Raw genomic sequence first — 12,860 nt, forward strand, 5'->3', positions numbered from 1 at the left:
AACCTGCAAAGTATAATTTGTCACACAGTTGCCAACTGTGATAGAAAGTTCTACAAGAATTACTCCTAGATATGATGAACATATTACATGTAAAAGAGCATTAACTGAGCTACTAGCCGTGATTCTAAAAAAAATTGCATATTTTTACCACTTTTATTCAACTATTCTTTTAAAAATGATGGCCAGATTAATTTATTTACTTGTCTTCATATCTGTTTATTAACTATAGTTTCATTTATATATTTATAAAATTTGTTATTCTCCGTGTTGTTTTTATTATTTCACAGAAATTAAAAAGGGGGGATGGAGCGTTCATATTTAACGTCGGGATCGATATTTTGCATTGTTTACACAAAGAAGGCAACAATGCTTCATGTTGCGGTTCGCACGGATCGAGCACATTTGACTGATTTATCAGGTAATACATGAATACTAGAATGTAACAAAGCATTGGAAAAGGATTTTATTTCAATGACGTACTATGTTTGATAACCGAGATAAGCTGAATATTTTTAGACTCGCATATTCTTATATATCTCATTCTGCAAGATTTATTTGAATCCTGATTGACCTGATTACATATATATACTAAAATAAAAAGCTTTTTAGATGCACTTATTGAAAACTATGAATATTTATTATTATCATTTTCTATTTGAATCATAAAGAACATGCAAAATGAAATTATCTTTTTATATTTATCATTTTTTTTTTTATCTTTTAACAGTTTTATTTGATAGATTAAATTGACATGGGTATATAATGTCCTGATTTTTGGGTATAATGACCTGATGACCTGATAATATGAAAACCTATTTTTTGATTATTTTTGTTTCATCCCAAATTTTAGTTATTTTTTACATGTACCTCAAAAATTTGTATAAAGAAAAAGATAAGTTCCAACGCACATATACTAGTTTAGTTATTCATCCGTCGGTGACGACGATGACCACTGTCTCATCTTGTTGGGATGACCTGTACGGTGAGTGCGGAGGTGACTGGTGAGGCCGATCCTCGCACAAGCAGATGATGGAGATTTTCGACTAGAGTCACGCCCCCTTCTTTGTAAATCTCAGCTGGGATGGAGTATCTGCCAGGGCCTAAAATAAAATATTGTTTGTTTGCAGTTGCTTACCAACCCAATGGAATGCACCCGACCCAAACTTTTTTTAGCCATTTTGTAATATTTTTTTTCTTTTTTTCAGGATATTGAAACTAATTCATTTTCAAAGTTCACAAAATGTTTTTCTGAAAAATATCGATTTTCCTTTGCTCAAAAGCACTTTAAAGTTAACAAGGGGTATAACGTCCTGATTATGAATGCCCTGAGTTTTGATATTGACCTGATTAAAATACTTAAGTCAATACTCAATCGTTAATACATCGTGACATTTAACATGTTTAAAAAAATGAGAATTGTAATAATTTAATTTATTTATTGCCAAATTAAAACAAATGGGTAAAACACCAGTGAAACGGATGAGTTGAGTTTGATTTCCGGTCTAGCCATACATTTTCTCCTTTCCTGTCACAGATTTGATGTCGTGACTACCAGGGGTACCCCTGGAAAGAATGTAAGTTATTCCTTTATTCTTCTACAGGACTTTGAGATCAATAACTAAACAAACAGACCATGTCCGAGTTTGAGATGGAGACAGCTATATCCAGCACCAGAGACCCAGAATCTGATGAGGGAAAAGAATCTACTGGTATACATATATACATACATATAAATACAAACATTCTAATTGTAAATGATATATACATATTGCATTTAGTTGAGTGTAACATTGTACATTTTTATCCCAAGAATACCATTGTCAACCGAGGTGTTGATATTGGGTCTTCATGGGGTGACAATTTTCAATGTTACACTCAACAAAAGGCAGTATTTATTATATTATTTTGAGTGCTTTATGTAAAAATACATTTTACAGTGAACCTTGCACATATAAATTCTGTACAGTCAACATTTTTTAGAATATCACCCGTCGTCAAGCAATGTTGACTGTTGCTACACTGGAGGACATGGCTCCATTATTCATAAGAAGGCTCAAGTTAGCTTTTCTGATCAAAATTTGCCCATTGTTTGTCGTGACTGTTGTTGTTATCGTAAACTTTTCACATTTTCATCTTCTTCTCAAGAACCAAACTTGCCATAAACTTTCCTTGGGTGAAGGGGATTCAAGTATGTTCAAATGAAAGGCAAATCTCTCTGTCGCCTGCATGTTGCAGTGGTTAAAGCATCTGCTTTAGAGTCGTGAAGCAAGGGGTCAATCCTTATGTCATGGGTTCGAATCCCAGTGTGGGACGTGGAGTCCGGTCTTTCAGATGAGACCATATAAACCGAGGCCCCGTGTGGCAGTAGGTGCTGGCAGGATAAAGATCCCTCCCTGCTAAATGGCCCTCAGTGCGGAGTATAGGACAAAATTTGCAGCTCTCCACCGACAAGTGGTGGTGTCTCCATCTTTTAAAATTGTGCTCTCAAGAACCACTGGGCCAGGAAAGATTAAACTCATGGGGAAGCTTCCTCAGGAAGTGTAGATTCAAGTTTGTTCAAAATATGACCCTGGGGATAGGACAATGATGGGCCAGGGGGTCAAAGTTTAACATAGGAATACATAGGGATAATCTTTAAAATTATTTTTGTGAAGAACAGCAAAACCATTATTGGACATAGTAATATGGAAGTATTCTTGTGTGGTGTAGATTCAAGTTTCTTCAAACCCCCGGGGGTAGGTTGGAGCCATGATAGGGGGTCAAAGTTTAACATTTATTAACATAGGAATACATAGGGAAAATCTTTAAAATTCTTTGTCTACATAACAGCAAAGCCATGATTGGTCATAGTAATATGGAAGCATCCTTGTGTGGTGTAGATTCAAGTTCTTCAAACCCTGGGGGTAGGTTGGGGCCAGAATCGGGTATCAAAGTTAAACATAAGAATTCATTGGAAAAATCTTTAAAAATCCTCTTCTCATGAACAGCAAATCTGTGACTGTTTTAATTTATATGGAAGCATTCTGGGTATTGTAGATTCCAAGTCTGTTCAAATCATAACCAATCATGAAAGTAGAAGAGCCATATAAGTGGATCATATAGAGTTATACATAGGAAGATAAAGGCTATATCAGTAAAATTTTTCATCTTATGAACAGCAAAGCTATTATGTATCATATTTATTTAAAAGTATCGGTAAGAAGTATATATATACATGTAAGTTTGTTCAAATACCTCCCCCTCCTCTATTGAACCTACCAGTACTTTTTCTATTAAAATTTTTTAACTGATTTATGCTTTTAGTTTTACATAGCCAGATGCTCAGGTGAGCAATGTGGGCCCTGGACGTCTTGTTTAACAAATGTTTCTCAACACATCAGATTCAACCAATTTACAAGAATTGAAAGTATATGCAGCACTGTTAAGGTTTCCTGTAAAGAAATCAATGGAATATACACATGCAAAAAATGTCAACTGCATGTCTACATCTGGTGTTATCAAAAGACAGAAAGAACTCTTGGGGTTTTAGGGGTCATAAAGTGGGGGGGGGGGGGGGGCTGTAATATGCCCCATTCCTGATTGTTAAAAGTAGGTGTTAATTTTCCCAAATTTTATAAAAGAAAATTCCCAAAAGAGAATTCTCATGTCTCTTTTCTGAGTTTCAGTAAATATATGATATATTTATCTGAGTGGCCTAAATCACTCTATTTATTCATCTGCACTTCATCTGTCATACCTGCATTCATGTAATATAATAAGAAATTGTAAGATTTCTTCACATAACTTGGTATGATTGTAGAAGAGAAGTTGACCGTTGACATTTCTGACCCTGAGGGAGAAGGTCATCAACACAAAGAAACAGTGAAGGTAAGTCAAGATTTTGGTGACAATGTACTGTAGTAATTATAGTAATCAGGCCACCTTTAAAAATTGTTTGGTTGAATGCTCTTTTTCAACCTAATTGCTAAAAATTGCTTGACCCAAAACTTGTTTTAATTTCCAAAAGGCAGTAATTTTTTATGTATTCAGAAAAATTCAAATTTTAAAATGAAACATTGAAATTGACTTTTCTGAGAACAAAAGTCACCTTTTTACCAACTGACTTTTTTCATCCTGAGCCACCTGATGGCAAACTTGCATTATTATAAACAGGTCGAGACCACTAGATTTTGTGACGTCAGCATAAATCTGCATGTGAATTAGCTATCTGTTTACTTTACCCACTGATGAATGAGTCGCAATGCATTGTGGGCTACTACAAGTACTCAGCTTTGTTGAAAATAAAAGCCAACTTGAATTGTCCCTTGGAAACTTAATTTCAATTCTTTATAGCTCACCTGAGCCGAAGGTTCAAGTGAGCTTTTCTGATCAAAATTTGTCCATCGTCTGTCGTTGTTGTTGTTGTTGTCGTTGTTGTCGTAAACTTTTCACATTTTCTTCTTCTTCTCAAGAACCACTGGGCCAATTTCAACCAAACTTGCTACAAACTATCGTGAGGTAAAGGGGATTCAAGTTTGTTCAAATGAAGGGCCACGCCCTTTTCCAAGGGGAGATAATCCTGAATTAGAGAAAAAATAATGACATTTTTAAAAAATCTTCATCTGAAGAACCACTGGGCCAGGAAAGATGAAACTCATGTGGAATCATCCTCAGGTAGTGAAGATTCAAGTTTGTTCAAATCATGACCCCCAGGGGTAGGGTGGGGCCAAAATGGCCAATCAAAATTTTACATAGGAATATGTAGGAAAAATCTTTAAAAATCTTCTTCTCAAGAACCACTGGGCCAGGAAAGATGAAACTCATGTGGAAACATCCTCAGGTAGTATGGATTCAAGTTTGTTCAAATCATGACCCCCGGGGGTAGGGTGGGGCCAAAATGGCCAATCAAAATTTTACATAGGAATATATAGGAAAAATCTTTAAAAATCTTCTTCTTAAGAACCACTGGGCCAGGAAAGATGAAACTCATGTGGAATCATCCCCAGATAGTGTAGATTCAAATTTGTTCAAATCATGACCCCTGGGGGTAGGGTGGGGCCAAAATGGCCGATCAAATTTTTACATAGGAATATATAGGACAAATCTTTAAAAGTCTTCTTCTCAAGAACCACTAGGCCAGGAAATATGAAACTCATGTGGAATCATCCTCAGGTAGTATAGATTCAAGTATGTTCAAATCATGACCCCCAGGGGTAGGATGGGGCCAAAATGGCCGATCAAAGTTTTAAATAGGAAAATATAGGAAAAATTTTCTTCTCAAGAACCACTGGGCCAGGAAAGATGAAACTCCTTTAGAATCATCCGCAGGTATTGTAGATTCAAATTTGTTCAAATCATGACCCCGGGGGTAGGGTGGAGCCAAATGACTGATAAAAGTTTTACATAGGAATATATTGGGAAACCTTTTAAAATCTTCTTTTCAAGTACTTCAAAGCCATTAGTGATATTTATAGGGAATCATCCTCAGGTAGTGTAGATTCTAGTTTGTTCAAATCATGACCCCCTGGGAGGTTAAAATTCAAGCCCACTCCTCCCCCCCCCCCCCCCCCCCCCAGTAAACTTTCAGTTCTGATCTGATATGTGCCTTTTTCCTAGCCAATTGCTCAGGTGAGCGATGTGGCCCGTGGGCCTCTTGTTTGAGATTTATGGAAGAAATATTTAAAATGATGTATAATCTTTCATTTCTATGCTCACATTTACAAAATTATATTGTGCGAAGACACGTACATGTAGGTGCTATCGTGTCGATAAAGCATTGAGTTTTTTAGGTCACCTGAGAAACTCAGGTGACCTATTGCTATCCGTTTTCGTTCGTTGTCGTGCGTCGTGTGTCATGCATCGTGTATCGTGTGTTAACATTTTAACATTTTCAGCTTCTTCTCTGAAACCAATGAACCAATTTCAACCAAATTTGGTATACTGCATCTATGGGTAAATGGGAGCAAAAATTGTGAATTTCATGGTCCCCGCCCCCCTGGGGCCTGAGAGGTGGGGCCAAAACTACTAAAATTATTGCAATTTTTAAAAATCTTCTTTACTCCTGGACATCAAGCAGGCAAACTATTGGCATGAATGTAATGAGCATTAAGTCCCCTACCAAAATTGTGAAATTCATGTCCCCAGGGTCAGGGGTTCTAGTGCTACATGTAGGATGGGGCTCAATTGATTTTGTACTAAAAATGCATTATTTCTTTAAAAATCTTCTTCTCTGCTCCTGGGTATTAAATAAACTAACTAAGTACATAGTTTTGATGAGCACGAGTGCCTCTTCCAGATTTGTGAATTTCATATGGCCCCAAGGTCAGGGGTTATGTGTAAGTGCGGGACTCTATAGATTATATAGTGAAAATGCATTTATTCTTTGAAAATTTTCTTCTCTGCTTCTGGGTATTAAATAAACTAACTAAACACATAGTTATGATGAGCACGAGTGCCTTTTCCAAAATTGTGAATTTTATGGCCCAGGGTAAGAGGTTCTGGTTTTAGGGCAGGGCTCAATTGATTATATAGTGAAAATGCATTAATTCTTAGAAAATCTTCTTCTCTGCTTCTGTGTATCAAATAAACTAACTAAGTACATAGTTATGATGAGTAAGAGTGTCTCCTATAAAATTGTGAATTTTATGGCCCCAGGGTCAGAGGCTCTGGTGTTAGGGCGGGGCTCGATTGATTATATATTGAAAATGCATTTTCTCTTTGAAAATCTTCTTCTCTTCTTCTGGGTATTAAATAAACTAACTAAGTACATAGTTATGATAAGCAAGAGTGCCTTCTATAAAATTATGAATTTTATGGTCCCAAGGTCAGAGGTTATGGTGTTAGGGCGGGGCTATATAGATTATATAGTGAAAATGCATTAATTCTTTGCAAATCTTCTTCTCTTCTTCCGGGTATTAAATAAACTAGCTAAGCACATAGTTATGATGAGTGCACATATTTCATACTGGGTCAGCTGACATGAGTGGTATTAAATATCCAATTTCTCAAAAAAGCATTGAATTATTAGTATCATGGGCATATCAAAATAACCTGCTTACTTTGTAGATTCTACACACACCAAAATTATATTCATGAAATGCTGAAACCAAAAAATATATCATTTGTTTTGTTGAAAATGCAGTGCTTTTTACACGTTTATATGTTACAATCAAGTGGCTGTCAGACTGCACTACTGCATTGGATGTTGGATTTAGATTTAATACAGATTTTTTTTTCTGATTAGAATAGAAAAATATATGGATTTACACTCTGAGTAGTGTTTTTTAAAAAAGAATTATTAAAAAACGCATTTAAACGAAAATAAAATAAATCAAGCGTTCATAACTTACAGTGTCCACACTGAACGCAATAAAAAAAGGAGTTGTTAGAAAACATCAAATGCATTTGAATGCACATTGAATGGAAAATAAATCAGTTTGATTCGTATTTTAAAGACAAACAAATTATCGTTGCAATAAAACTATGTGTAGTATTTAAAAGTGAAATTAATCACAGCCTCTAAGTAGCGCGTCCACTTGTTATGAACGCTAAACATGTAGCTAGAGAACGAATACTTTGAGTACACGAATGAAAAACGTGTTCTAGATTGAACGAATGCGGGTGGTTTCGCTCCGATTACGTGTTCGCGCCGAGTGGGTTCGCTCCGATTACTTGTTCGCGCCGGGTGGTTTTGCCCCACGTGGATTCGCGCCGCTGAACTACTGAAGATACCGCTTATCGGGTAGTCGTTTGATTATCGTTTGATCATTAATGACGAGCAGATTAATTATAAATAATGATGAGAGACAAGTCGTGCGTTTTTCAAATGTATTTCCAAAAACTTCATTCTACCAACAAAAATCACCATGACCAGCTGTCTTCATTGCAGAAAAACGGTAAGTATTTCTTTTTTTAATCCCAAAATTCTCAATATTAGTAGACCTAAAAAGTTATTTTTTTATGTCTTACGTCTTAAATAATTTCTAGTAATGTATTATAATTGTATATTTTCTAGGATGCATTATAGTTTAACATATATAAGCTTTGAAGTTTTAAAGAATTTATATCTACAAGAGGTACTTACAATGAAGAATAATATTCCATTTTCTAATTACTGATGTCTGTATTTTAAGATAGTTTACCTTTGAAGTTTTCAGGATGTTCTATATCTTTGTATATATATTTATATATGTAGTTGTGTGCCAAAATTTAAGTTAATTATATTTTATATATATATACATATATATATATATATATTTAATTGAAAAATAATTTTTGTTTTTCTTTTTATAATTTTGGCACACATGTATGTATATGTATGTTTTAAAGAATTTATATCTATAAGCGGTACTTACAATGAAGAATATTATTCCATTTTCTAATTAATGATGTCTGTATTTAAAGAGGTATATTTTAAATGTAATTGTGTATTCGAATTTAATAAAAACAAATTGAGTCTTTATAAGTTAATAATTAATTATGATGCTTTTTTGCAGCTGGATCTTGGATTCATCTCTTCAGATGAGTTCTTGGTCAAGGACATCCAGGGAGAGGGGTTTCGCCACATTGTGTTTGCCACCAGATACCAACTTGAGCTCCTGTCAGAGACCAAGATCTGGTACATGGATGACATCCCTGCTGCCTTCGAGACACTGAAGGAGAGAGCCAACACCGAGCCCCTCCAGTCCCTTGTGAACTACTTCGACCGCCAGTGGATTCACCATGCCATCTTCCGTCCTTCATCCTGGACAGTCTACCAGCAGTCCGTAAGGACTAATAACGACGTAGAAGGTGATTATTTATTTCTTTATTATGATTTTTTTTTAGTTGTTAATATAATTAAAATATAATTTTAAATAAATATGATTTCTAGAACTGAAAGTTAAATATATACAAAAGAACAAATTTAATAATTATATATTATAATCTAATTATTATATTAAGTAATGAGTATATTTATTAAAAAAAAAATATGTGATTAATAAATTTATTTTTATTTATTTAAGGGTGGCATCACAGGGTCAACGGAAAAGCTGGGCATCGTAGTTGTACTTTCTACAAGTTAGTTCCACTACTTCTCCAGGAGGCCAAGTTGGTGGAAACCCGAGTGTCCAGTGACAACCTGTTGAGGAATGTTCGCCATTCCTCCAACGCCACCCAGAAGAAACTGGACACGGCCTGGGAGCAGTATGATGCTGGGGACATCTCTACAGGACACTTTCTCCGTCTTTGTGGCTCGTTGTACGCCCCATGTGAGTGACAGTAGTGTGTTTCATTCCTGTGTTTCCGGATTCCATTGGACTTCACCCACGTCTGCAGACTAGTGCTTGGACATGGTGTTTCTTCTGTGTTTTTTTTGTGAACTTCATTGACTAGTGCTTTCTTTTTATATGTATAATTTATTGTATGTTGATGTGGTTTCTTTCATATGAGTATTTATTGTATGCTGATGTGTATGTATTTATTGTATGCTGGTGTGCATGCTGATGTGCTTTCTTTCATATGTATTTATTGTATGTTGATGTGGTTGTCTATATTTTATATGTTAATATTGATAAATACCAAATAAATTTATGAAAGTAAACATATGCCTTCTTCTTTTTACCATAAGTCATTGATGAGCTGATGAAACATGATGCAGTTCAGGACTAGTGAAAAAGCATTGATCAGCAGTCTATAATATCATGAAATATACTATGAACAACCAATAATTTTAGAAATGTTTTTAAGGACTGATATAAAACACGGTATATACACAATACTATAAGGAAAAGTTTCAATGAGAAACAATGACAACCTTCATTGAAAAGACGATATTTGTGAAATAAATATTATATTTCAACAGAAATAAATATTATTTTTCAACAGAAATAAATATTATATTTCAACAGAAATAAATATTATATTTCAACAGAAATAAATAGTATATTTCAACAGAAATAAATTTAATATTTCAACAGAAATAAAAATTATATTTTAACATCCAATCCTAAATTATTCCAAATTAAACGATCAAATTTGATCAAATAGTCATAATTTGGTTAAAATAAAAATGGCCTCAATAAAGGTGTTACTTGTACTACAAAATAGGATAATTACTCAACACAACACGACATTAGCGCTTGGGGTTCATTAATAACAGGCTACTGGTTTATATAATTACAGGTAATCGGGGGAAGCCATTCTGTATACTACCAATAATCGGGGGAAGCCATTCTGTATACTACCAATACCTTACCTGTAGATACCTGTAGATAAAGGGGGCGAAACCACCCGGCGCGATACCACTCGGCGCGAACACGTAATCGGCGCGAAACCACCCTACACCGATTGAACTCATGTGTACACAAAGTCCGGTGACGTAGATCGCAAATATGTGTACACAACCATGTGTTCAATGACGCTTACTAAATAGCAGTGTCCAAAACTGTCAAAGCTTGTTATGAACGGAAGCTAAGGTGAGAATTTTCTTTTTATGGTGTTAAAGGGCATTTATGGTTTGCAATAAGTGAAATGGCATAAACTTTATTGTAGTATGAACATTTATTCATCGATATGAGGAAGCGATATGGGTGTTTGAGAAAATTAAAGCCAGAAATACTCTTGAAACGAAACGACAAACGCCATGCAGCATGTGTCCTTTTTATGAACGACAGTGTAATTTTACTGTACGGAACATAATAACAGTTTCGGCATGCTTAGACTAAAGAAATAAATGAAATTTGTATCTGACACAAGAACAAATGCTGATCTCAGTGCAAGTCAGAACACAAAAAAGGGTTTTAGACTTTTAACTTTTGTTCATAACAGAGACGGCTCCAACTTGTTTTTGACATGCATCTAACGTTATGAACGAATAAAGAAGGCCACATTTTCTGCTTTGATATTTGACCAGTGATACACACAGAAAATAAAACTAATTAAAATCTCTAAGACAATCAGTTTGAGAGAATTTTGCTTTATTTAAGTATCACAAGGTGTGGGAATTTTAAAAAAGGTATTGTTCATAACAAGACCCTGTAATGGATGTGCAGTTTCCAGAGTCCAAATTATGAACAGAAAACCATTTGAATAGTTTGATTCAGAATTATTATTCTGTAAATTTGCAATTTCATTTTGAAAAAAAATAGACTAATATTTTATAATAAAATGTTTATAAGCAGTAACAAACATAAAATTTAATGATTAAACAAGTCTGCAATTGTTCATCATACGGACACAAATTGTATAATTTTTTTTGTCGTCTGTTGTTATGAACATCTATATAAGACTATTAAAAGATAGATTTTAAAGATTTATTAAAATATCTGAAGAATTTTACTTGACTGGAAGGTTTAAGTTAAAATGAGGTTTTAATATTGTTGTAGCATGGGGTGAAAAAATATATCAGGAACTTGGTTTGTTCATAACATGGACACTTGTGACACAACAAGAAATAGTTTTCATGCTTCATTATCACAAGGCTTAATTACATCTTTGTCTTACTATGTCATGTGTTATTTTTCAGATGATGGAGTCTGTAGGAAAAAGAAAGTGTCAGAGTCAGAAAAAGAGTCGGCCAGAAGAGGTACAGAGAGAGACTGAAAATGCAGGGAAAGGCAGATAATGAGTGGAAACCTGAAGACCCGGTAACACTTGTGAGGAACAGCACAAAAAGTGGAGGGAACATAAAAGAATATGAACCACAAGTGGCACTGAGTGGAGAGCCCCAGACCAAAGAGGGCCCAGCCATTATAAGTCAACCTGAGAAACCACAAGTCGCACTTAGTGGAGAGCCTCAGACCATAGAGGGCCCAGCCATTTGAAGAGCCCAATACCAGAGAGGGCCAAGCCATTATAAGAGCTCCAGACCAAAGAGGGCCCAGCCATTATAAATCAACCTGAGGAACCACAAGTCACACTTGGTGGAGAGCCTCAGACCATAGAGGGCCCAGCCATTTGAAGAGCCCCATACCATAGAGGGCCAAGCCATTATAAGAGCTCCAGACCAAAGAGGGCCCAGCCATTATAAGTCAACCTGAGGAACCACAAGTGGCACTGAGTGGAGAGCCCCAGACCAAAGAGGGCCCAGCCATTATAAGTCAACCTGAGAAACCACAAGTCGCACTTAGTGGAGAGCCCCAGACCATAGAGGGCCCAGCCATTATAAGTCAACCTGAGGAACCACAAGTGGCACTGAGTGGAGAGCCCCAGACCAAAGAGGGCCCAGCCATTATAAGTCAACCTGAGAAACCACAAGTCGCACTTAGTGGAGAGCCTCAGACCATAGAGGGCCCAGCCATTTGAAGAGCCCAATACCAGAGAGGGCCAAGCCATTTTAAGAGCTCCAGACCAAAGAGGGCCCAGCCATTATAAATCAACCTGAGGAACCACAAGTCACACTTAGTGGAGAGCCTCAGACCATAGAGGGCCCAGCCATTTGAAGAGCCCAATACCAGAGAGGGCCAAGCCATTTTAAGAGCTCCAGACCAAAGAGGGCCCAGCCATTATAAATCAACCTGAGGAACCACAAGTCACACTTAGTGGAGAGCCTCAGACCATAGAGGGCCCAGCCATTTGAAGAGCCCCATACCATAGAGGGCCAAGCCATTATAAGAGCTCCAGACCAAAGAGGGCCCAGCCATTATAAGTCAACCTGAGGAACCACAAGTGGCACTGAGTGGAGAGCCCCAGACCAAAGAGGGCCCAGCCATTATAAGTCAACCTGAGAAACCACAAGTCGCACTTAGTGGAGAGCCCCAGACCATAGAGGGCCCAGCCATTATAAGTCAACCTGAGGAACCACAAGTGGCACTGAGTGGAGAGCCCCAGACCAAAGAGGGCCCAGCCATTATAAGTCAACCTGAGAAACCACAAGTCGCACTTAGTGGAGAGCCTCAGAC

The 12,860-nt window shown here is 36.4% G+C and overlaps 1 protein-coding gene and 2 long non-coding RNA genes across 3 annotated transcripts; all 3 read left to right on the top strand.

The window, feature by feature from the left end:
* The first annotated feature begins 307 nt into the window (after positions 1-307).
* LOC134233674 (uncharacterized) lies at positions 308-3,867 on the top strand. Its single transcript, XR_009985042.1, has 3 exons — positions 308-418; positions 1,602-1,709; positions 3,800-3,867. It is a non-coding gene; the product is annotated as an uncharacterized LOC134233674 (long non-coding RNA).
* A 3,977-nt stretch (positions 3,868-7,844) lies between these two features.
* LOC134233670 (uncharacterized) lies at positions 7,845-9,593 on the top strand. Its single transcript, XM_062715659.1, has 3 exons — positions 7,845-7,874; positions 8,475-8,769; positions 8,985-9,593. Exons 1-3 carry the CDS (start codon positions 7,845-7,847, stop codon positions 9,236-9,238), a joined length of 579 nt encoding a protein of 192 aa, XP_062571643.1. The 3' UTR covers positions 9,239-9,593.
* A 738-nt stretch (positions 9,594-10,331) lies between these two features.
* LOC134233675 (uncharacterized) lies at positions 10,332-12,379 on the top strand. The gene is made up of 2 exons (XR_009985043.1): positions 10,332-10,436; positions 11,486-12,379. It is a non-coding gene; the product is annotated as an uncharacterized LOC134233675 (long non-coding RNA).
* The last annotated feature ends 481 nt before the right edge of the window (positions 12,380-12,860 follow it).

This window comes from Saccostrea cucullata, unplaced genomic scaffold (genome assembly GCF_032062105.1).
Source record: "Saccostrea cucullata isolate Sc308-1 unplaced genomic scaffold, CSIRO_AGI_Scuc_v1 ctg11635, whole genome shotgun sequence".
Lineage (NCBI taxonomy): Eukaryota > Metazoa > Mollusca > Bivalvia > Ostreida > Ostreidae > Saccostrea > Saccostrea cuccullata.

What these genes read in the sequence shown, in the direction of transcription:
- LOC134233670 (XM_062715659.1), top strand. Translation starts at nt 7,845, where the DNA reads ATGACCAGCTGTCTTCATTGCAGAAAAACG. An exon ending in GTCTTCATTGCAGAAAAACG is followed by an intron (nt 7,875 to 8,474) that starts GTAAGTATTTCT and finishes GCTTTTTTGCAG; the next exon opens with CTGGATCTTGGATTCATCTC. An exon ending in GACTAATAACGACGTAGAAG is followed by an intron (nt 8,770 to 8,984) that starts GTGATTATTTAT and finishes TATTTATTTAAG; the next exon opens with GGTGGCATCACAGGGTCAAC.